The sequence below is a fragment of the Drosophila pseudoobscura genome, chromosome 3, assembly GCF_009870125.1.
Source record: "Drosophila pseudoobscura strain MV-25-SWS-2005 chromosome 3, UCI_Dpse_MV25, whole genome shotgun sequence".
Lineage (NCBI taxonomy): Eukaryota > Metazoa > Arthropoda > Insecta > Diptera > Drosophilidae > Drosophila > Drosophila pseudoobscura.
This window is the reverse complement of record NC_046680.1, coordinates 3,746,588-3,770,027: the sequence shown is the minus strand read 5'-3', so window position 1 is coordinate 3,770,027 and position 23,440 is coordinate 3,746,588. Positions and strand designations below refer to the sequence as shown.

The 23,440-nt window shown below is 40.1% G+C and overlaps 2 protein-coding genes across 12 annotated transcripts in view; one reads left to right on the top strand and one right to left on the bottom strand.

Annotated features, from left to right (window-relative positions):
- Window positions 1-18,443, top strand: part of LOC4803329 (guanine nucleotide exchange factor DBS) — a 37,244-nt gene extending 18,801 nt beyond the window's left edge. For 4 of the 11 annotated variants that reach the window (XM_015183509.2, XM_015183511.2, XM_015183507.2 and 1 more), the window contains 8 exons: window positions 12,547-12,660; window positions 12,785-12,880; window positions 14,550-14,735; window positions 14,797-15,114; window positions 15,175-15,372; window positions 15,453-15,905; window positions 17,512-17,638; window positions 17,772-18,116. In XM_015183509.2, the coding sequence (XP_015038995.1) occupies window positions 12,547-12,660; window positions 12,785-12,880; window positions 14,550-14,735; window positions 14,797-15,114; window positions 15,175-15,372; window positions 15,453-15,905; window positions 17,512-17,638; window positions 17,772-17,875 (1,596 nt within the window). In that variant the 3' untranslated portion in view covers window positions 17,876-18,116. Of the gene's footprint in view, window positions 1-6,562; window positions 6,993-7,711; window positions 7,742-8,081; window positions 10,561-12,546; window positions 12,661-12,784; window positions 12,881-14,549; window positions 14,736-14,796; window positions 15,115-15,174; window positions 15,373-15,452; window positions 15,906-16,616; window positions 17,271-17,511; window positions 17,639-17,771 lie in introns of those variants that run through there. The other 7 variants (XM_033378437.1, XM_033378434.1, XM_033378435.1 and 4 more) reach the window with 7 other exon arrangements.
- Window positions 77-2,673, bottom strand: Ir41a (Ionotropic receptor 41a). The gene is made up of 7 exons (XM_002138077.3): window positions 2,328-2,673; window positions 2,112-2,268; window positions 1,807-2,057; window positions 1,609-1,747; window positions 891-1,510; window positions 724-838; window positions 77-664 (listed from the first exon to the last, which is right to left on the bottom strand). The coding sequence occupies exons 1-7, from the start codon at window positions 2,583-2,585 to the stop codon at window positions 261-263; spliced, it is 1,944 nt and encodes a 647-aa protein (XP_002138113.2). The 5' UTR covers window positions 2,586-2,673; the 3' UTR covers window positions 77-260.
- Window positions 18,444-23,440: the final 4,997 nt, after the last annotated feature.

The window sequence follows — 23,440 nt, the reverse complement described above, 5'->3', positions numbered from 1 at the left end:
AATTTCCACAGAATCTCCATGCATGAAAATTATTTGCTTGAGTACGTGTATAAGCTTTCAATAAAGATACAATATAAAGAACTGTTATTCGATTTCACAGAGCAGTTATTTCATCTGTGCGTTAAACTCTTATGCTCAATTTTATTGGGTAATATTTTTTAAGAGTAATATTCTCAAAATAAATTTTTTGTTTTAAATTAAAGTCTACCTCGTATAGGTTTAGCTATTAAATACCTCTAAGAGGGTTGTGCAACAATTTCCTAAATCAATGATGTATTTGTTGGTGTTTTTTTAAAATTGTCGACAAACAACTCGGCTACAAAGATCAGCGTGGCGACTGTAGATCCCAATACCCAGACGAGTATAATACCTGCAAAATTCGACATCCCAAGCCGGACAGGACCAATATCCTCTTGGCTTCTCGTCATGGTGCTCTCCACCTGCTGTTGTTTCTGAACGTTGAGATTGTCGGCGACCACACGGTACTCCCAGTATTTATCGAATCCGGATGAATGCCAACTATAGATTAGTGTATTGAACTGCTCAAGTAATGGCCACAGTCTGGGAACGAAAGCCACCGTGTATTGGTAGTAGAGGTCCTCCTGCATGATTACCATTTGATCGATAGCTTCTGGTAATAAGTAGTCCCCAATTGCAAAGTGACCTGGAGACATTGGATATCAACATTAAATGACATATACATTTTCAAAATATCTAAGATACCGAAGGGAAGACGTTCTACAGTGAAACCCATTCGCACTTGAGTCTCCTGTGCCAATTCGAGCAGCTGCTCATCGCTGTAGATGTGGAAATTGCTTAAAAGATCTTGCACCAAAGGCTGCGAAAGATAAATGGCTCGTAGCATAGCTATTGTACCACACACAACTTACATCATCAGAACCACGGATAGCTGAAACCCATGCCTCCGAGTTAGCGGCCCACTGCAAACGGTGGTTGCGCAACCGTGGCACTGTGTCCGCCGCTTCAGACATACTTGGTATAGTCAATATACTAGCCAGACCACCACCATAAATGCTGGTTATGATTATGTCGTTGAGAAAGCAGGCAAAGAGCAGCACACGGACAGTTACAGAAGTCGTTTTACTGTTTCCAGACTGCGAGATGAAAAGCTTAAAAGCCGTAGCCAGGCCCAGCTTTGCGCAGCACCACCAGCCATCACGGGCGATTTCCGAGACGTACAGCTCTTGCTCGCTTCTGTAGGCCAACACCAACCCCAAGGTCTCCAAACAGAGATACACCAGGACCGCAGCCCAGAGGTTTGTTTGAAACGGCTGAAGGGGAAGGTACCAGCTAGCTAGTCGGAGAGGTGCTGGGACCAGACAAGTTATTCCGGACCGCACGAGATACATTGATAGATCTAAATATGTGTAGCCCTCATACCACGAATACATTGCGCCAATGCAAATATCTGCTTTGTGATTAATAACCATGCCCATGGCGCCATCCCCAGACATATTTTGGTAAACGGTGCCCCAATCATCGGCATCAGCTGTCAATGTTAAAAGAGAAGGGGTTCAACTCAGTGTAGTTAATTGTAGTCTTCTTGGTAGACACTAGGACCTAAGTTAAAACGTATTGACGACTTACTTGTGTCAATTTGCACTGTACAATTGAACTTTGCACAAAAGTTGAGAACAACGCGTGCTTCCGTGCCATCAATGTAGACATTGCTCAAGCCTGAATCTTGTGTCACACCTATATCACGTGTGTTGCTATTCTCTTTGTTCTGTAGAATGGATACAGATACCTTAAGTTTTTTACTGCGAGGTTTGGCAAATAGCTTACATATTTTATAACCGTATAGGGTCTATAGTCAAAGCCGGCGATGATTACCTCACGGCCCTGCAAGTCCTTTAGCTTATTCGGGAACAACAAATTCTTTAGCTGAAATCGTTGCTCTGCGACATAGTATCGGTCCAATAGTTGTAATTGTGCCGGTTTTTCCGCCCTAGTGCCCACATATTTGTTGGTCTTTATTTCAAAGACGGCCCCAGATGCATCTTGACTCTCCACTATAAACAGAATGTTCGGCTGATCTGAGGATATTCTAATGATGATGATATTTGATGGATGATATTTTAATTATTTACCCTCGAAGAAGAAGTTGTCACAGCAATTCTCGTTCAGCTCATCAGCCACGTGCGAGAAAATGAATCTGTTGTGCAAAGAACGCCATATGGAATACATGGATGCATTTGTGAAAGCGTCCACAAAACGTGCTATGTCATTTCCAAATACCATAAAAGTCTGCATTTAAGAAAAGAAATTGTGAATAGTAGATTGTAAAACCAATTTGAAAATCGTACCTCACAGTGTGTCACCTCAATAGATATCATAAGCTTGAGCAGAAGGTCATCGTACAGCAAATTTTTCTCCTGTAGCTGTTTTTTCATTGACCGTACATCAACAGTGCCTTCATCAAAACTTCCCTTCAGATTATTTATATTAATACCCACGAAACTGGCATAATCAGCAACTGAGGCTTGTGGCTGGAACTCAAAGTTCCTATTCCAAAATAGGCATATGGTACTCCCATTCAAATAGGTTCCTACTTTGTATGACATATTTTCCTTGAAGTATTTTCCTTTTCGCCATCAACTTACTTACTTATAGAATTAAGAACAAGCGACCAACTCTGCTGCACAAATAACATTTTCATTTTGAACATTCGATGGTTGGAAGTCGAGCGATTTATTTACACCAAATTGAGCTGAAATTGCAATAGCTTTGACCGATTTTATTTTTTTTGTTTGCTTATCAAATGAAGCAATTGAACAAATTGATGTAAACGGTTATCTATTGTCAATTATAAACGCTAAAGTGGAAGTATTTGGTTTTCGAAGGGTATATCAACTTGGTTCATATTCTGCCATTTATTTTTTTAAAGTGGATGTTAATAGTAATGTTTTTTTCATCTTTACTTTATGAAATAGCAGCCAATTATATCCCGAACGAAAGGAGCAAAAATCATGTAAAAGTCGTATAGCAATTGAACGCTTCTTTAAGATAAGTTTGTAGTGATTTTAAATAATATAAAATATATATTTAAATATGTCTTGACCACATATGACTTCTGTATATTGCGCATTTATCGACCGATCAATGCATCAAGAAAAATATATTTTTCTATGCCATATGATTTATCTTCAGTAATTATAATTTCTTAGGACCTTGATTTCCGCCATTTGAATTAATTTAAATTAAGCTCGTATACAATCTGCATAGCGGTTTTTAAGTGCTACCTTCTACTAGGCCTAACAGGTACCCAACCATTTTTGGTAGAGTACTCGAAGAGTATATTGGTATATTAGATTTGTGGTAGAAGTGGATATATGTACCACTCAGGAGGAAGCGTTACAAACTCCATAAAGTATATATATTCTTGATCATCATCAATAACCGAGTCGAGAATCATATATCTGTCTGTTCGTCCGTCAGTTCGACTTGTTTGACGCCTAATTCTTTGATACTAGAAGAGCTAGAATCTCCAAGCAATTTTGTGTGCAGACTCCTGTGATATCACACTTTTTTTTATTTAATATTTATTTTTTATTAGTAAAATTAGATAATTAGTATTGTATTTTGTATTTTTGATTATGAAATAATATCCCTGAAACAAACAATTTTTTGTTCCTGTTAGAGCAACTTATACAAAAGTCACAAATAAATAAATACAAAAATGCGTGTCATCAAGGTCGAAGAATTCGGATGAGGATATTATTTGGTTCAATTATCTGTCAAGGTTTTCTAGGGAGGAGGTCCTCTCCTGTTGTGCAGTTCGACTGGGTGTATTGGGCCAGCCTACACCGGTATCTGGATCTCGCAAGACGCCTCGCCAGTACATTAGGGTGGCTTCTGAGCTTACAAATGTGGTTAGTCTTGGCTGCAATCCCATACACCTGAATGCCGTGGCACGGGCTAGTATGACTTTATAGATCATGACTTTGTTATACCCGATACTCAAAATGAGTATTGGGGTATATTAGATTTGTGGTAAAAGTGGATGTGTGTAACGTCCAGAAGGAATCGTTTCCGACCCTATAAAGTATATATATTCTTGATCAGCATCAATCAATCAATCAGCGTCTGTCCGTCCCCTTCAGCGCCTAGTGCTCAGAGACTATAAGAGCTAGAGCAACGATGTTTTGGATCCAGACTTCTGTGATATGTCACTGCTACAAAAATATTTCAAAACTTTGCTTCGCCCACTTCCGCCCCCACAAAGGACGAAAATCTGTGGCATCCACATTTTTAAAGATACGATAAAACCAAAAACGCAGAATCGTAGAGAATGACCATATCTTTTAGACTGCGGAATCTGAATTGGATCGTATTATTATTATAGCCAGCATCAAGAAAACAATTTCATTTTTTCTCGCCCTGTCTGTCTCTCTCTAACACACACGTAGCATAGGCGCCTTTGCTTAGAGTAAAACATTAGCGCCTAGATCTCAGAGACTATAAAAGCTAGAGCAACCAAATTTGGTATCCACACTCCTAATATATCGGACCGAGACGAGTTTGTTTCAAAATTTCGCCACACCCCCTTCCGCCCCCGCAAAGGATGCAAATCTGGGGATATTCACAAATCTCAGAGAGTATTAAGGCTAGAGTAACCAAATTTAGTGTCCGTACTCCTGTTAGATCTCACTATAAAACGTATATCTCAGAATTTCGCCCCACGAAAAAGAAGGACGACAAACTGTTGCATCCATAATATTGAGGATACAAGAAAACTAAAAACGCAGAATCATAGATAATGATCATATCTATCAGATTGCTGAATCTGGATCAGATCAGATCATTTTTATAGCCAACAGGAACAAATCAATTTGCAGTGGCTACGTGGCGCCCGACGTCACGCTCAGACTGATTTTCTGTCTCTCTCGCACGCACTCTTTGTCGTGTCGTTCAATATTAGCGGCGTCTGCTGGAGGAGAGCCATACTGGTAAGGCTAAGTATCGGGTATAACTGTAGAGTTGCTGTGTCCGCAGCAACTCACAACGTTCCCCCTCGTTTTTAGCTTGTTGAGCTGAGCTTGTTGCTTTGTTTAACTACCCAGAACATTTTCTGAGCCTTACCCACCAACTTGCTCCTCACGCTACGAATGTGACTGTCGAAAGTATAAATCCGAGGTATGTGTGATTCCTTTCCCAAGCAGGAAGACGCCAGGACTAGAGCCTATTCTTAAAGTGTGCGTCACCACTACACTTTTATCAGGGTTTATGGAGATGTTCCATCGGCAGGCTCAGTTCTTAAACAGCTTGAAGTATTGCTGTAGATTGTCTGTGGCATCATAGACACAGCTAGCCCTCGAGAGTACTGCTCTGAGCTGCCACCTTGAGGGTCTGCCCTGTTTGCCTTCGGACCGTAGAGCGATTTGGCATGGCGAGGGTGGATAAGCAGTACAGTGTCGGACGCTGTACGCAGTACGCTGCCTTGCGGTACTCCTGCCTTGATGGTCTTGGTCAAAGAAGCTGCACCAACCTGGACTACACGGCAGGTACTGTACGTCAGAAAGTTTTTAATATCTTCATACAGCTGAGGGTTCAACATCATTTTTATCTTGACGAGTACTCCCTCGGGCCTCGTGATATCACACTGAATCAAGTTTATTTTTATAAATTTCACGCCCCCAAGAAGTGCAAATCTAGAACTAGATCGGATGAGTAGATGTTATAACCAGAAGGAACAAATGTAATTACAGTGGCTGGGTACAAAAATTTTGCTGGATCTAAGACAATGGACTGACTACACATGGATTTCTCAAAGTCTAATTTTTAAACTACTACTGGTACTATTTGTTGTGATATTTGTCACAGATGGGAGAAAGTATTACGCCAACATTCAATTAGATCTGGAGTAGGCTTAAAAATTTACTTATTGAAGCAAAATCAGTTGAGACCGATGTATTTCGTACGTTTCGGTTATTACGCTTCGGACTCTCGGATTGGAGCAGTTGCAACGCCGCATTAGGCTTTCCGCTTTAAGCCTTTCGCGACCTAGTGTCACTCCCATATACTTCACATTACGGCAAAGGTTTGGTTTGGTGTGGACGATAAAATCAAAAGCTTAATTTTAGTGATGCTGAGTTCACCGCTGACTTTGCGTCGCATACAATGGTATACACGCATGTTTGTTACGCGATAATTTCTCTTGTCGCTTTTTGTTTAATTTAATTAATGAAAAGATGAATTTTTCAGTTTCATTGTTTTCGACGAAGTTTCTCTTTCAATTGAACTTTCTGTTGGGTTCGTTTCGTTTGCACTATATTTTCCAGTGTACGCTACTGCTGGTGGTAGTCTATTTGTGGTTGTATTAATTCTTTCCTTTTAAACCCCTACTTGACATTTTTTTCATGGCACTGGTGAAATGAAATTAAATGTATCAATATAAATGTAGTTTCAACAGAATTTGAATACAATACAAAGGAAATATTTTTATTTTTCATTCGATTTTCCAATTAATTAGTCTTCGTCAGTTTTTTTATCATAATTTTTCTGCAATCTTATCGTTAGCTTTAAATTTTTTTTTTTTAAGGTAAAGCTGTTGTAATAAAACCTACCTAACTACTTCAAGCATCCCAACCTCAACAGATAGTAGTGCCGCAGGTCTTGGAAGCCCGACGGTTAATTTAGCAATTACTTAATTATAGACTCTAGAAAGAAAAACTGTATATTTGGAAACCCAACAAAATCTTATTTTCGTCAATATAAGAAACATTTCAAGAAGCCGTCATTAGCGGAAACCCGACTTACAATCAGACCAAGGTGGCAGGTGGCAAAATGAGAAAGAAAGCGCAAGAATCTAGGTGGATTGCGGCCAAGAAACGGTTCGCTGTGGCAGTGGATAAAACGAAAAATATACATATCTAATATATATCTCTAATTTCGAAATGTTTAATCTATTTAATATTAATGTAATCAGGAGAAATAAAATATGTTTTTAAATACGTACCATAAAAACAAAATATTTGTTTTCATTATTAATTTTTTAATAATGTAAAGCACAATTTGTTGTTTTATGTATTCTTTTGTGGCGTCCAAATGTCCGGTTCTGTTTGTAATATTGGCCAATGTGATTTAGATAGTCGAAAGTGTTGTCTGTTTCCAGTATGCAGGGAAGAATTCTGTCCGAATATTATTCTAAACAATATTTTATATATATAAAATTCTATGATTTACACCACATTCATTTCTATAAGCTGATTGGCCGTTTGTTTTATCCACTGTACGTGGCCTCAAACCCAAACATGTTGCATCGAACTCGCTGCAGTGCTCATCAAACCCGAAGATTATACCCCAGCAACATGTGGACGAGAGTGGGCAACATTGTAAATACCCTTGGGCAAAAGGCATATTAGTGAAATTTTTTTCATATCGTGGATCCATAGTATGATTAATATATTAATAGTATATTAAATTAATCGATTTTCTAAATTTAATTTTCGAGAAACAGGAAACTAACCTTTTTTTAAGCTGTCTCAACGAGATTTCTCATTTGTATTAAGGAGGGTTCCACAAAAAACTCTAGAGTTTTTGACTTAAGAGTTTTTCCAAATCATTTTTCGGACACTTTTTCGTAGTTCACGCACAGCAATGAGAATTGTAGCACAGAGTTCATATCTTTAAGTTTTGTTTTTTTTTTATTTTTTCATTTTTATTCAAAATCTCCACTTCTTATTTGTAGAAAAAATGTTTCTGATTGCGTGTGACTGGCAAGCATTAATTGTTTACATTATAAATCGTGAAAATATCATCATTATTAAATTATGATGATGCAGATAGGTATGTTCTAAAATTAAAACATTCTTTACGAGTCTGTTTTACTAAACTTCAAGTGATAATACTAGTTTTTAAACCAACCGGATTGCGTATTCAGGTTGGAGTGACAAACAGTGGCACCGCCGTATTAAATAAGTTTTAACGATATTTATTGAGAGGCAGCCTGAAAAACAGACTTTTAACGTTAATAGGGTGTACAAGCGTCCATATTCCAAAAGATATCACTGGAACCGGTTTACCAGCAACATGCAAGAAGTGAGTAGTAGCTGAGACAGTGGAGTGGAAGCACTGTAGATTTTTCTGCATCAATCTTTTTCGAGTCGCGGACAACGAAAGTAGTTGATAAATACCTCAAAAATATCCGTATTGATATTCGCGCAGAAAAATATCACTTACACATGTACGAATACATTAACAAAACAAAAAATACAAGCACAGAACCGACGAAAAGAACAGCTTACAAGTGACAGTGGCCTTAATATGTATATTTATTATGATTTGTATTTATGCAAAAGTCCAAAACGGAGCTTAAGTATGATCGACCGCGACTGTAGCTTCCCCAGTCCGTAATCCGTAATCACAAGTGAATCTATTGATAATCCTAATAAAAGCAACGCAACCACCAAGATTAGCATATGAATCGTGAACAGTCAAAAGAGTTTTAGACGTGTGTGTAGTAAAGCTTGATACAATATATATACTCGTATGGAGTCTGTGTTTATATTTATGTACATATTGTACAATGTACATAAAGTATTGCTGAATTTCCCTTGTGAGCAGGCAAAAACTACAAGTATTATTATTTAAAAGTTTTCGATAAAAATGCCCATAGGCAAATTGCCTCTTCCCCTACCGCCAAAGCCGTTTGCAGGCGACATGTGTGGGCAGGACAGCACGATTGACTCACGAATGTCTAATAGTGGCATCGGCGGAATACCCAAAATGGAGCTACTAAAAGTTAACTATGTGCATCAGTGCAAGCAGGCTATAATGCACAAGCCGAATCAGTCCCCACAGGCTCTCAGGCTGAACAATCCCGCCCGATTTGGTGGATACCGCAGACAACCACCCCAATCAAGTATCGAAGCTGAAATGAGCATGTCAGGACGACAGCACTGCTTCTCACCCAAGATTGTGCCGGATCCAAAGCCTTCTTTACCACCACCTACAATAGAGTCGTGGCAGTTGCTCTTGCAACAGAAGCGCACATCTCTGCCCAGGGTCCATTCTCAGAAAGGTACGCAGACCACTCTGCCGAATGAATTGGAATGTGCTCTGTCGCAGTGTTGCACTAATTCTTCCTGCTCATGTGATGAGTCGCATTCTGACACAACAGAGACCAACACCGGTGTAGATGACTGTAAGAAATCGCAGAGCTGGAAGTACCATAGGAATAAACGTGACTTCCAGCGCGCGGCTGTAGGCATAAAATCTCGGGCAGATCGTATCGCGCGCATCGAAAACAGAGAGGGCGATACACGTCTGCAATCGCGGCTCCGAATCCCAAACACGATAACGAATTGCGATGTAAAGGAGACTGCACCAACATGGATGTTTCAGAAAACAGATGGCGCGAGTGGAAGCAGTTCACAATTGGTAACAGAGCAGGAGTCACACCGCATTCAGCAAAAAGTCAAGTTGGAACGTGTTCACATTCGAAAGAAGCGGCAGCCACTGCTTATCGTTAACCACTTAGAGGTTAAAAAACCACAGAGTGGCTACAAAATACAGGTTTCGAACAGCAATTCTGAACTTTCAACATGCAGCTTTGCGTACTGTTCCCTCTCCCGGCATGATAGGTGTCGAGATAATATAACTGTTAATGGAGAGAAGCGTTTTTCTATCGAGAGCTGCTCTGACTCTGGTGTATCTTTCTCTAATGACAATAGCCAGGAACGGGGTAAGCAAACGAACAACCGCCAGAATGGAGAGTGTGTGGGCTGCAAAAAGGGTCTTGAAAAGCAAAGCCAGATCAAGAAATTCGATGAAACAACTGCTCCTACTCAGATGAAATCGGCTGCTGATCACAACGATGTACAAAACTTTGCCAAGAAGAATCTCACTAAGGTCACTACCAACGAGCTGCTAAAAGCTGCCGCAGTTCATGCAAAGCAATGCAATATCGAAAAACAACGCAACATTAACGGTCTTAATGTAAAGGGAGCGGACACTAAGTCCACAATCGTAGCTATCGACGACAGCTGGGTCCGAGAGTCCAGCATAGATCCCTATGATAACTACATGGAAACCGAGGCTCAAACGTTTTCGAAATCTGCCGGCTTTTTAAACCACTCATTTTTCAAACCAGACACAATAGACAACTTAAAAACGATTGTAAACAACAACAGCAATGGTGAGAAGTTGAAGGAAACGCCCAGAAGCCATTCTGTGGCCCTGTCATCAAGCATCTCAACGTCTTCGTCTGGTTGCGGCGAGGAATGCTATCTTGACATTAGCTCGCAGTGTGACTCGGAACAGGATTGTTGCCAATGCAACCCCTCAAAATCGGCGAACATCCTTTCGAAAGACTGCTGCAATGCCGTCGGCGGTGTTTTCTGGAACAGTGCATATAACGAATCTTCGACGGACGTTGCGGCTAGCTGTTGCTGTAGTATATCCAGCTGCGACGAAGATGACTGCTCCTACTACGATGGGGATTCCAGCAACAACATAGCATGCTTGCAAACTTGGCGCGGGAGCCAACTGACACACACTTCCAAAGAGCTCATACGAAACAAAAAATTACTGCTTAAGGTAGGAAACGAATCTCGTACTGCTATGCAGACCTAATAATTATTGTGTCTAATAAGGCGGAAGTTGTACTAGGAACTGGCGCTGGGCATAAAGCTTTGGACTTCCGCTTGCCTGCTGAATTTTCCCATGAATCATACAGAAAACTGGGGGTATTCATGCCAGGTGTTCGTAGATTACAAGGCCATTTCTCTGTCTGTCTGGTTAGATCTTCCAGACTATACGAATAAGAGCTTTTGTGATGCACACGTTACCAATCTCACGCATATCCTACCAATCTGAATAGTTCAAGATATGGAACCTCGCTTTGAATCAATGGCATATATTAGCCAATATTAGGGACCTTAGTTGATAGTTAAATGCCACTCTCTATCTATTTTAGTGTCAATATGCCTAGGGTTACGTTACGTGTGTGGCCACATGAAATCGTCGCCGAATCATCACCGACACGTAAATACCGCTCGGCCTTTCACTTTCTCTATTTTTTGTGCATTTCCAATACTTGAATACAACGCAAGATGAGTTCAGGCCAGATCAGAGCCTCTGTTGTTTTGGTTTACAATCCACAGGTAGAACCATCGCATCCGAAATAATTTCTAGAATGTTTATGTATAAATCTCTCCCAAAAAGAGATTTAGTTTATATTCAGTGACCCTATTTTTGTTAGCCTTCAAAGTACGGTACAAATTTACCTTCGCATGCTTAAAAGACATAGAGGGGCACAGCATAAAAGAGCAGGTTCCATGTTCATAAAAATTTAATACAGAAATCATCGAGCTGATTCCGCTGCTATTCACTCAGTCGTCTCCTCAATATTAAACACATTTTACCAACTCTGATTGAGGTTCCTCTTGCTTGTACAAAGTCATTAAACATTTAATATTACTTTCTAAACGATTTCAGTCGATTGTAGCCACGTATAACGTATCGTTGTTCAAAAGAAACACATATTTGGGTAGCCATAGCGAGGCTTACTCTAGTTTTCATGCCCCTATTCCACACTTCTTTAAAATGTGAGCAAGTTTGCGTTCAGCTCACAGAGAACAAAGAAAGCGTTACCTTATTTTAACATGCATCGAAACTTGCATACCCTTAAAAACCTTTTTCTGGAATCTCGGTAAGAATACATAGGAATTTCTATGGCATATTTACATACAAACATATTTGTTGGCCTAGTGAAATGCCTTGCAATTGTAGTCCTTTAAATTGCTAGCGTAAAAATTCACGGTATTGAATAATGGTAAGCTCGAAAGAAACGATCTAATATTCAGCTAAAGACACCAGACCCCAGGCTAGCTTCACAACATAGCACTGCCAAGAACTATTACAGTTATTTTCGAGATGCAGCTCTTTGACGTTGTTGGCATAACTATGACTGCCAACGAAACATAGCCACGAAAGCCAAACGAAAGTTGCTCTGGACATGCTAAGATGGCTAAACACAAAGAACCGTTTTCCCAAATAAATTAGCGATTGTAGTTTGAGAAGTTTGGAAGTCTACTTTCTGTTGAATTGGCAGAATTAGAGAGCTCTTGTTGTGTAAAGAATACAATAGCCTCGGGCCCTCTTTTTATATTTATGTTGGTCTGAGAATCGCGTGGCCGATTGCGATTAATGTCAACCGGTGAATCGTATGAAGGTCCAAATTTTTGTAACGTAGAAAAATTGATCAACATCAACAGCTGAGTCGATAGACCCGTGCCCCCCGTGCTCTCAAAATTCAAGGGAAAGCGCTCTTTGTTAAGAATATGTATGTGACTAGTGTCAGTCATAGGGTTAAGATCATAATTTCCACAGGAAATAATAGTAAATAATAGATAATTTAAACAATTTCTTAGGATCTTTTCAAATGTTGTACAATTAAACCCCATAATGTAGTGCGAACTGAAGTTCGATTATATGGTAGTTTCGTGTTTTTTAATTATGCCTGTCGAAGGTATTTCAAGTAATCTGTAACCACTTAGTATGCATTTCTTTGTTGATTTACAGACTGATGGAATCCATGATTTAAGGCCTACATCTATCGATGGTGCAACGGACTCGGGGATCTCGTTAACCAGCAACTCGAACCCAGACAGCGTCGAGCACGTACAAAATCAACAGGTTAGTAATTCAAAATAGACAAATTGAAAATGCACTCATATTGAGCCTCAAGACAGACCAAAGAAGCAGTGTTGTTTAGTTTAGCTCACACTCATAATAATTGAATTTCATTGCTGTATTTTAGGACGTGGAGGCCCGACGCCTAAAACGTGGTCATGTTCTAACGGAGCTTTTAGAGACGGAACGCATCTACGTAACCGAAATGAGCTCGATTCTTAAGGTATTTTTAATTTAATTTTTCGTAGGTATAAACTGCGAATATTGTATGCCTACAAAAAGTCGTTTGATTAAAACAAATTTTAGACGAACGAGGCGGTTCTCCGCTGGCCACACGTGCAACCAACCGTAAAACTCCAAGATTTTATTCCTAATGTTTCTAGCTCAAAAGTGGTCAGCGAACTGGAGCCGAAACGGAATTGTTTAAAGGCCCACTATCATAAGGCCCGGGCCATGCATGAATGCTCGTGGTTGTAATTAGTGCATTAAGTTCATAATGTTTATCATCTTCAAGAACATCTACTGCACACGTACCAAAGCGGTACGGCAGTCCACTCATTCTGTGTTTAGCTTTTGTACGCGACGGTCGGACGGGCGATCGAACTCTAAGCTCTGCTCAAATCTAGAAGCAAATATAAATATGCGATATGGCGGATATGATCTTAATAAAGCATCAAAGCCAAAGTCTTCTGGTGGACAATACTCCATTCAGTTGCGACGGGTACAAAATGCAGCAAACAATATTGTCAGTCGCTTCAATTTTAAATTAGGGAGCTCCATGAGCAGGCAACTTAGCTTTTCGATGGGAGATTCGAAAATTCCTCGTGCCTCTCCTCTTTCGTTTCAAGGCTCCCTTTTTGAGTCTCACCCGTCTAATGGGTCCCTCTGCTATCGTCCTAGCGATTTTCGTTCCCACTTTGCCCCAACTATTGTTGGGAATGACGGAAGCTACGTTTTCGGCATGAATTTTTGCAATTTCGCCACGCGGAACGTACTAAATGGAAAATCTACTATTAGCATCTTTAACAAACTACAAAAATGCGAGGATATGCCATTTTCCGACAGAGATAAGGAAGTGGGTCCTGATCCTTGTGGGCTAACACCAAGCACAAGCCTTCGACGTTTAAAAGACGAACGTCGCACCGTTTTCAAGGAGCTAATTGAGTTGTCCAGTTGTGACGAATCGCTGGAATACCGACTGGTCAAGGACTATTTAGAGTCAAACACTTATTCTGAAATTGAAAACGATACTGAGTTCAGAGAGTATCTTCAACGTAAAAATTATTCTGACATAGTCGCCTATCTCGAAGATAGTGAACAGAAAAGTTTTCTATCCGTATCCCCGTCAGTGGCACGTGCACAAAGCTCGCTCAGCTTGTTGAACAACGAAAAAGTGTTGTCCACTCCTAAGGCCCTGATAGAACCTAACTACGTGCCTCCGATCGACAGTCACATTTGCCACAAATGTCGACTTAACCTGGAACAAAACCACTTTGGTCCCCTGGAGAATAGCTCAATTTTACAGGATGAAAAGAAAAGAAAGAAACAATCAAACGAACGCAAAGACTACGACGAGATACTTAAATTTTGTCATGAATTTTTTCAAGAAAGCTTCCTGAAAAACGATGCTGGCACACTTCCCAAGATACGCCATTCTCAATATAAGCCAGCTAAGTATGAGCGGGTTCTTAACGATTTTGTGTTAGCACATGGCTTTGGTACCGTTGCACAGTATGTGGATCAAAAATTTGGACAGTTCATCAAGGAAAGCAACGAGTGTTCCGTTTTCAATAATATTGAATTTTTTGATGTAATTCACTTTATTATTTGTACTTGAACTGCCCCGATGTTTTTTGAAAATCCCAGTTTTATCTTGATATGCTTTTTTTCAGGGCTATTATGATCGGATGAAATCAGAAGATCTTTTGCATCTTGCCCCCCCGAGTTTAAATGGGAAGGAGGATATCTTGTTTGGCAACCTACACGAACTCTATACCTTTCATAACGATGTCTTTCTTAAAGACCTGGAAAACTGTATTTCAACCACTGAGCTTGTGGCGCTTTGCTTTGTTCAACGGGTAAGTGTTGTCAAGTGTATATATATCTCCCTAAAACTTAAGTACTCTTCAATTTCTTTAGCGAGATACTTTTTACCGGCTGTATTCATTTTATTGTCAAAACATCCCAAGATCAGAGCGGTTGCGCGAAACCCTTGTGGACACGCACCTATTTCTACAAGAGTGTCAAATGCGACTGGGTCATAAGCTCCCGCTAGCGGCGTATTTGCTAAAGCCAGTACAAAGGATCACCAAGTACCAACTTCTTCTGAAAGATTTGCTCCGCTTCAGCGATAGTGGCAGCTGCACCAAGGAACTTCAGAAGGCGCTAGATTGCATGTTGATCGTACTGAAGTGCGTCAACGACTCCATGCATCAAGTAGCTATAACTGGTTTTCCGGTAATTAACTTCGCTCAGTAGATTTTCTTTCCCTAATGTTCTCTTTTTTAATTTTTACAGACCGATCTATCCCAACAGGGCGAACTACTTCTTCAGGATTCTTTCCAGGTTTGGACAGAATCAAAAAAGGACATTCGTCTTCGCATCAAGCCCCAGCAGCGTCACATATTTCTTTACCAAAAATCCATGTTGTTCTGTAAACAAACCGCAAAGTCTGGTCATAACAAAAGCACCTACCAGTTCAAACACCACGTAAAGGTGAGTCTCATTGAAATTAGCCAAATCGGCGAACCAAATTATATCTTAAGTGGTACATACCCACTTATTAAAATTTTCAGATGTCTCAAATCGGGTTGACTGAATCTGTTCGGGGCGATACCAAACGTTTTGAAGTTTGGCTTCAGGGTCGACAGGAGGTACATACTCTGCAGGCACCGACGGTCGATTTAAAGAACAAGTGGGTGGCAGAGATCAAGCGTGTTTTACTCAATCAGCTAGAGGAATTAAAAGGCGAAAAAATTAAACAGTACAGCCTTAACCACCGTGGCCTCAGGCAGACAACTTCTTGGGACACCCCTAACATTATTCTTGCGAACACGATAAGCTGTGACGCCACTTCAGAGTCTTCCAACCGAAACTCAAACTGCAGCAGCGACGATAACGCTGGAGCTACTTTCGTCAACTCTCTTAGCGGCGCTGCTGACAAAGAGCAGCAGGAAGTTTGTGGATGGAGCTCCGACTGCTCGAATAGCGAGGACGAATTGTCTTTGGTCGAAGATAATAGCACCCCGGTGAGTGGACCTAATTCTTTTAGTTATTCCAAAAAAAATACACAAAATACGCAAATCCCCAAGCTTACAATTCTAGAGTTCTAAAAAAAAAATCAAGATAATCTAAATCGACACGCAGTAAAAGTTTTCTTTCTCTATTTTGCGCAAATAATTATATTATATTAGTATATATATATATTATATTATATTTGGTAATGAAATATCCAAACACTTTTTGTTATTCGACCAATCTTTGCTATCGAAACATACCAAACCCGAAAAATAATTAACCCACTTAGGAATGACGACAATGTTTCATTGACACACGTTAATTCTATGAGGTTTGATTCGGCCTGTAACTTTGATCAAAAATATACATACATAGTATGAATATGTGTCTTGTGTGGGTTATAATATTATTAGTTTTAGCGACCTAACAAACATCTCTTGCTATTCGTTCGCATCTAACATACCACAAGAACATATGTACATAAGTTCGACTACTTGTCATTGAAATTAAATGATAATTTCATCGAGATCGCTTACATTTTGTTTGAATTAAATTTAATTATATGACTTACAATATACAATGACTTATATTTTCTTCATTCAATTCAATATTTATGGGTTGTTTCTTTATTTTCATGAACAAACAACAAACCATTTAATAAAAACCAAAAATTGTGCTCGTAAACTGCACAATATATGAAATATTTCATTGGGTTTACACAGTGGGTGACGAAACATAGAGATGATCCACCAATTCTGGCCTCACTTACAGGAAACAGCAAATCAAATTCAGTTTTCTATGTTTCATTCGATCAATAAATTGTATCTATACTATATAAAAAGCCAAATAATAATCGAAATTTGACATCAAATATGCGTAACTGATAAGTTAAAGATGCTAGAAATTGTATGAATGGACAGCTAGAACTTACATCGTAGCCATAAGCGTTAAATTTATCAAATGTATATGTAGTATAGTAAAACTTACTCCGTATAATTATTTATTCAATGCTCATCGCAAATGCGCAGGTCTTTAACAGCAATAACCAAATTAAACGAAAAAACCGAAATCGGTTAATAGCTTTTTCTGGCTTTTCTGGCTTAAACTGGCTCTAACTGCTTTTACTAAAAAAGATACATATGTATATATAGGAAATTTATTTCCTGAGTTTTAATCAGTTGTGCACGCGAAATTTTTTATATTATCGTGATTTTAGTTAGGCTTGATTTGATAGTCCTTGAATAATTATTACATTTAAGAAGCGTATTTTCCAACTTTTCATAGAAGCTTTTAGGTCCAATACTAAAGTCACTTCCATACAACGCCAAATTTTTCTGGCACTACGCTGCTCGGTACAGTCTCAATGGAAATTTCAAGAAAAAGGAAAAAGTTTATATCTTATTGAAGAATGTTTGGTTTGTTAGAATCGTTTGTAACGCCATGCCATGTACCTAAAATTACAAATGTACATATAAATAGTTTTAGAGCTACCACACATTTCTTGAATACTTTTTCTTACATTTTTCTTCATACATTTTTCTTATTGGAATGAATAACGATATCAACATATTATTTCTTGCATATATATACTAACACTTTGTGTGAATTTTAATACAGGGCAGTAAGTTCATTGCCCTGGCTGACTATACTGCTATGGGACACTCGGAAGTTTCGATGCGTGAAGGTGAAACTGTAGAGCTGCTTAAGGTGGGCTGTGCTGGATGGTGGTATGTTCGAATCTTAGGTAAATGTTCAAATTTAATGCATGTACTAACCAAATTCATAATACCTAATTTATTTACTTATTTAAAAAATTGTTATAAATATTTATTGCAAATTTAGAAATAATCATAATATCCATGTTGGATCATTCACAGATGCCAATTCAGAAGGCTGGACCCCAGCCGCGTATCTGGAATCAATCAATCGAAAATCTTCACGATCATCGAGTCGCAATCAGGAGCGAATAAATTGTGGATAATTTGTTATTCCTTTCTACTAGCACAATGCTTTTTAGTCGTTTTGCTTTAGCCAAAACCAAATTCATCGTGTTCTATAGATGCAAGAATTTTTGTTGTCGAGGCACGTAACAAATTTTTGTAGTTTTGTAGTTTGTAGAACACAGCTCATCTCATTTTACCAATATAACAGAACCTTCCAATATTTTGGTGCCGCCTATTTATTATTTTCGTTAAATATAACAGGACGAATATACATATTTACATATATAAATATATATATCTGTTCAAAATCCCTGCGGGTAAACGGACAAGCTTAAAATGATTTTGCTTGAGCCAATTCGAATAGGATAAGTTTTTGCTCTCTAGTTTGTAGACTTATCTATTTAAGCAGTATAAACCAATATAAGAACTAGCTTAAGTAAATACATAAATATTTCTAAACTTTGCGGACTGTTAAAATTATTGTTGATATAAAACATATTCGCATTGCAATTAAAAAATATTCTTCTATGTAATGGATTCTATTATATTTTAGCTTAAAACTAACATAATATGTCATTGTTAATAAATCGAATCATGCAAAAAATACAAATTATTTTATTATCTTTTGTTCTGACTGCCAGATGTACTGTGTGAATTTCAAAATGAATACTACTTCTTGTCATTGACTTTGTAAAACTATTTTTCAAATGTGAGTTAAAAACAACCATTTAGTATTGTAAAGTTAATAAATATCAATACGTTCTGTGCACTTTTACTAGCGGTTTTCGAAATATTAACGTTTAAAGCGAGGTAATCAGACCGAGAAAATATTCCAGGTATGTATTAGTATTTATAATTTACGAAGAGAAAGTAGATTAGTGTTCAATACTCGTATAGTGTGATTTTGGGAATTATAGTCTCAACATTTAATGTTGATTCATGCATGGAACCAAACCTATCTGCAGTGTCGAGCACGCGTATACAAATTTTATCGGCCTATTTAGTAGCGTAGTGGATAGCGATTGACATTAAAGGCAGCTCAAGCCAGCGTCAGCCAGCCAGAGTATTGTTGGACTCTGGTTCTCAAGTGAACTTTATCACCGATGAATTGGCAAAAAGTCTGCAGTTAAAGAGAACTAGAAAGCATATTAGTTTGTTAGGTATTGGAAAATCCTTAAGCTTATCGGCACACCAAGATGTGCAAACCACAATCTGCTCTCGCATACACCCATTCGAAATGGTGGCAGATTTCGTGATTTTAAAATCGATTTTCTCGTAGCATCCAGAAAAGGCGGTTCCGCCTGATTCCTTAATGGATGCTACTGAGAACTATCCACTGGCTGATCCAGTCTTTTACAAGCCACAAAAAGTTGATCTGCTATTAGGTGCAGACGCCTTTTTCGATATCTTAAGTAATGGTCAAGTAAAACAGGGCAGAGAGGCACTAACCTTACAAAACACTGTTTTTGGGTGGGTGGTGTCTGGACGTTGCAAGTCCAAAGGCTCTCAAGCCACATAAACTTGCTCTATGGTGAGCAGTTCAAGAAGCCTGCCCGCTCGACAGCTTGGTCAAACGTTTCTGGGAGTTGGAAAATGTTCCAAATGCATCCATAGAAAGACTGTATACCCCCGAAGAAACTATGTGTGAAAAATCCTTTATCGACACTATCACACGTCTACCCTCCGGTCGATTGCAAGTTTCTTTGCCATTTAAGTCTAGCCCGACATCTCTCGGTTCGTCGTTTGAGACAGCCAGAAGACGATTTTTGTCTTTAGAAAGGCGATTATGCCAAAAACCTGCCATAAAATCGATGTTTATGGACTTTATGGAGGAATACCTGTCGTTAGGCCATATAACTACAATGGAAAACTCGATCCCGGCAGAGCCGCATTGTTTCATCCCGTATCAATGCGTGGAACGACCACAAAGTACATCCACTAAGCTTAGAGTAGTGTTCGATGCGTCGTGCAAAGCAACGAGTCAAGTCTCGCTCAATGATTTACTCATGGTGGGAGCAACCATCCAGCCGTGCCTATACGCAACGTTGTTAAGATTTCGGGGTCGCAAATTCGCTCTTACAGCAGACATTACAAAAATGTACCGTCAAGTCGAACTTGATGAGGCGCATCGCAAATTCCAATTAATTATTTGGAGACGTGCAAGTTCGGATCCCTTGCAAGTGTTTCGTCTAAATACGGTAACTTATGGCACGGCCAGCGCACCATTTCTTGCTGTCAGGTGCTTGAAGTATCTAAGCGAAACTCATTTAAATTCGCATCCACTTGGCTCAAAGTCTCTTGCTTCCGATTTCTATGTTGACGATCTTCTTACAGGCGCAGACACGAAATCCGAACTACGGATATTGCGTCAACAGTTAGTTGAAATCCTAGAGCCAGCCGGATTTGTGCTGACGAAGTGGACTGCTAATTGTCAACTAGGTGACAGTCAGAAAGAGAATCTGGTTATTTCAAGTGGAGATCAGCAAGATTGCAAAACTCTTGGACTGATTTGGAACCCACAGGCAGACATTTTCAACTACTGTCTGAAACCAATAGTCTCGTCCGAAACCACAACCAAGAGAGTAATGTTATCCGTCATAGCCAGTCTTTTCGATCCCTTGGGTCTGCTATGTCCGGTGATTACTAATGCAAAAATCTTCTTGCAGGAAATTTGGCTTTTGAGCCTTGGTTGGGACGATCCCATTCCCTTAAAGTTGCAACAAAGATGGGAGTCGATGGTTTCGGACATGCAAAGGTTGCATGAAGTCACCATTCCACGTTTTGTAGGAGCTAGCACAAGCACTCGATGTCAAATACATGGGTTTGCAGATGCGTCCACGCGAGCATACGGCTGCTGCATCTACGCTCGTGTGTCCCATTCAAATGGAGTGTCCGTTAACTTATTAACGGTAAAGTCAAGGGTGGCACCCTTAAAGACAAAAACAATCCCAAGATTGGAGCTATGTGCCGCTCATCTGTTGGCAAAGTTGTGGGAGGAAGTTCGATCTATTATTGATTGCCCCGTAGAGAAGGTTATATTGTGGTCAGATTCGGAAGTGGTTCTACATTGGCTGCAAACTCATCCCTCCCAGTTAACAACATTTGTTTCAAATCGAGTTGCAGAGATACAGGAAATCACTTCGACTGCCTCATGGAGACATGTACCCACCGAAGAAAATCCTGCAGATCCAGTATCTCGGGGATCATCAGTAGCAGACTTAGATTCACTATTTTGGTTTAACGGCCCGTCATTCCTGCAACAAAATGCCATGGATTGGCCTCAAAATCTTAATTTACGTTTGACAGAAGGGGACGCGTCATTAGAGAAGAAGAAGGTAGCCACTTCGCTTGTCGCGGCCGATGGCGAACACAATCCCATCCTCATAGAAAACTCATCATCATATATGAAAGTGGTAGGCACAATTGCATATATCCGCCGGTTCATAAATAAAAGGAAAGGAGTAACTTGGAGTAGTACTTGTCCGTCATCAGAAGAGCTCGGCGCAGCGTTTCTAGCAGCAGTTGAAGCTGCTCAAAGAGACGCATTCTCCCAGGAGATTGACAAAATAAAAAACTCATCAAAGTTTCAGGCATTACTTCAAAAACTAACTCCCTTCATTTCAGAAGAACAAGTGGGCTCATGCTCGTTTTCATTGGTTCGAGTAGGTGGGCGCCTATTATTAGCAGTGTTTGTCTGCTTTGCATCTAAGGCCGTACACCTAGATATTGTAAAAGACTTGACCTCTTATACATTTATTTTGTGCTTATCCAGGTTTGTTGGACGTCGTGGGCCTCTTGTCAAACTCTATTGCGACAACGCTACGAATTTTGTTGCGCGCATGGATGCAGTCAATGCCAAGGACGAAGCCCTCAAGGCGTATGCTGCGGCTCACAGTTTTCCGGTGGAATTCATTCCCCCGCGAGCCCCGCACATTGGAGGCCTGTGGGAGTCGGCGGTGAAGTCCGCCAAGAATCTGCTGCTCAGGGCTATGGGCAGCGCAGTGCTTAAGGAGGACGAGCTGCTTACGGTTCTCGTGGACGTCGAGGCAGTGCTCAATTCCAGACCACTGGTGGTCGGAGGGCGGCAGCCCCAACGAAGGGGAGGTGTTGACTCCAGCGCATCTGCTAGTCGGCAGAACGCTAGTTTCGCTGCCGCCCGAATCAGAGCTGCACAGACCAGACAGCAGCCTCTCATATCTGCAACGATGGCAGCTCGTGTCTGCCATCAAGCAAAGATTTTGGAGAGATTGGTCCAGAGACTATCTTCTCAGCCTTCAACAGCGAGGGAAGTGGTCCGAGGAGGTCGCCAACTTGGAGCCAGGCAGAGTGGTGGCAATTCACAAGGACAACGTGCCACTTCAAATGTGGCTCACCGGAATAGTGGGCAATCCCAGGAGCGGACGGGAACGTTCGCGTGGCCGCGTCTGATTCCAGTGTCTAATTAAACCCTCAGAAATCGTGCCTAAGGATGGAAGGTCTATTAAAACCAATCTACATACTAGGGTAAGATGGCAGTCTCACACACGCGCAAAAAGTAACGTTTTTCTGGACTGATTCAATACGGTCTTGGTATTCTTTGTACTGAGGGTACCATACATAAGAGACGTATTCTAAGGTCGGACGTATAAGAGTGGTATAGAGAGTCTTTGTCGTCAAATTGACCATCTCTTTATAAACCGAATCACGCTTGGCGTCTAATATAACACCAAGATCATCCACCAGGGTAATTCTCCTAAGAGAACCACTGCGTAGGGTATAGGGTGCCAACAAGGCGCTAGAACGATGAAATATCATTACGTTGCATTTCGAGGCCTGAAGGTGTAACAAGATCGGATTGCAAAGGAGAACGAAATGAAATGTGCTTAATATCATCAGCATACATGAGTACTCGAGAGTATCTTAGTACCGAAGGTAACGTTCGAAAAGAAAGGGGCCTAGATGGCTGCCCTGTGGTACTTCAGAAGTAACCTTGACTGGTGAGGAGAGGGATTTTTTGAAGATGACTTTTTAAGACGTGGAACAAAGGTAGCTAGAAATCCATCTCAAGAGGTTAAGCGGATATGCTAAAAGGTCTATGTGCTAGAATGGAATGGTTTGCAGAGTTGAATGCCTTACTAAAGTCGATGTAAATAGCATCCGTCTGTAAGCTACCTTGAAAGCATTTAAAGATGAAAGACGTAAACTCTAACAAGCACGTGGTGGTTGATTGCCGCCTTATAAATCCATGCTGAGTTGGAGATATAAGTGACTTGCAGAGATTTGGCAGGTGCGGAGTTAAAATCTTCTCAAACATTTCCGGAATAGCGGATAACTTAGAAATACCTCTATTGTTCTTTGCATTATACTTCCTACATTTCTTATGGACAGGGTGAATAGTTTAAGCAAGAGTCCACACAGAACCTCGGTGCACTACTTGAGAACACAGCCAGGAACTCCGTCAGGACACGGTAAAAACTCTCGCTTAACTAGTAGAAAATCATGAAACAGTAAGCTTTTATTTAGCAAAATACTGAAAATGGCTTCCGATCTCGGTAAACCGTTTGGGTACGGCTGACCAGAGTAGCTTTCCTGAGAATATGTGGTTTGGAAAAATTGGGGGAAAA

Excerpts from the sequence above, each read along its gene's own strand:
- Ir41a (XM_002138077.3), bottom strand. The coding sequence starts at position 2,585 with ATGTCATACAAAGTAGGAACCTATTTGAATGGGAGTACCATATGCCTA. Across the intron at positions 2,058-2,111 it reads TGACAACTTCTTCTTCGAGG|ATCAGCCGAACATTCTGTTT; the intron begins GTAAATAATTAA and ends GAATATCCTCAG. Across the intron at positions 839-890 it reads CTATCCGTGGTTCTGATGAT|CCTTTGGTGCAAGATCTTTT; the intron begins GTAAGTTGTGTG and ends TATCTTTCGCAG.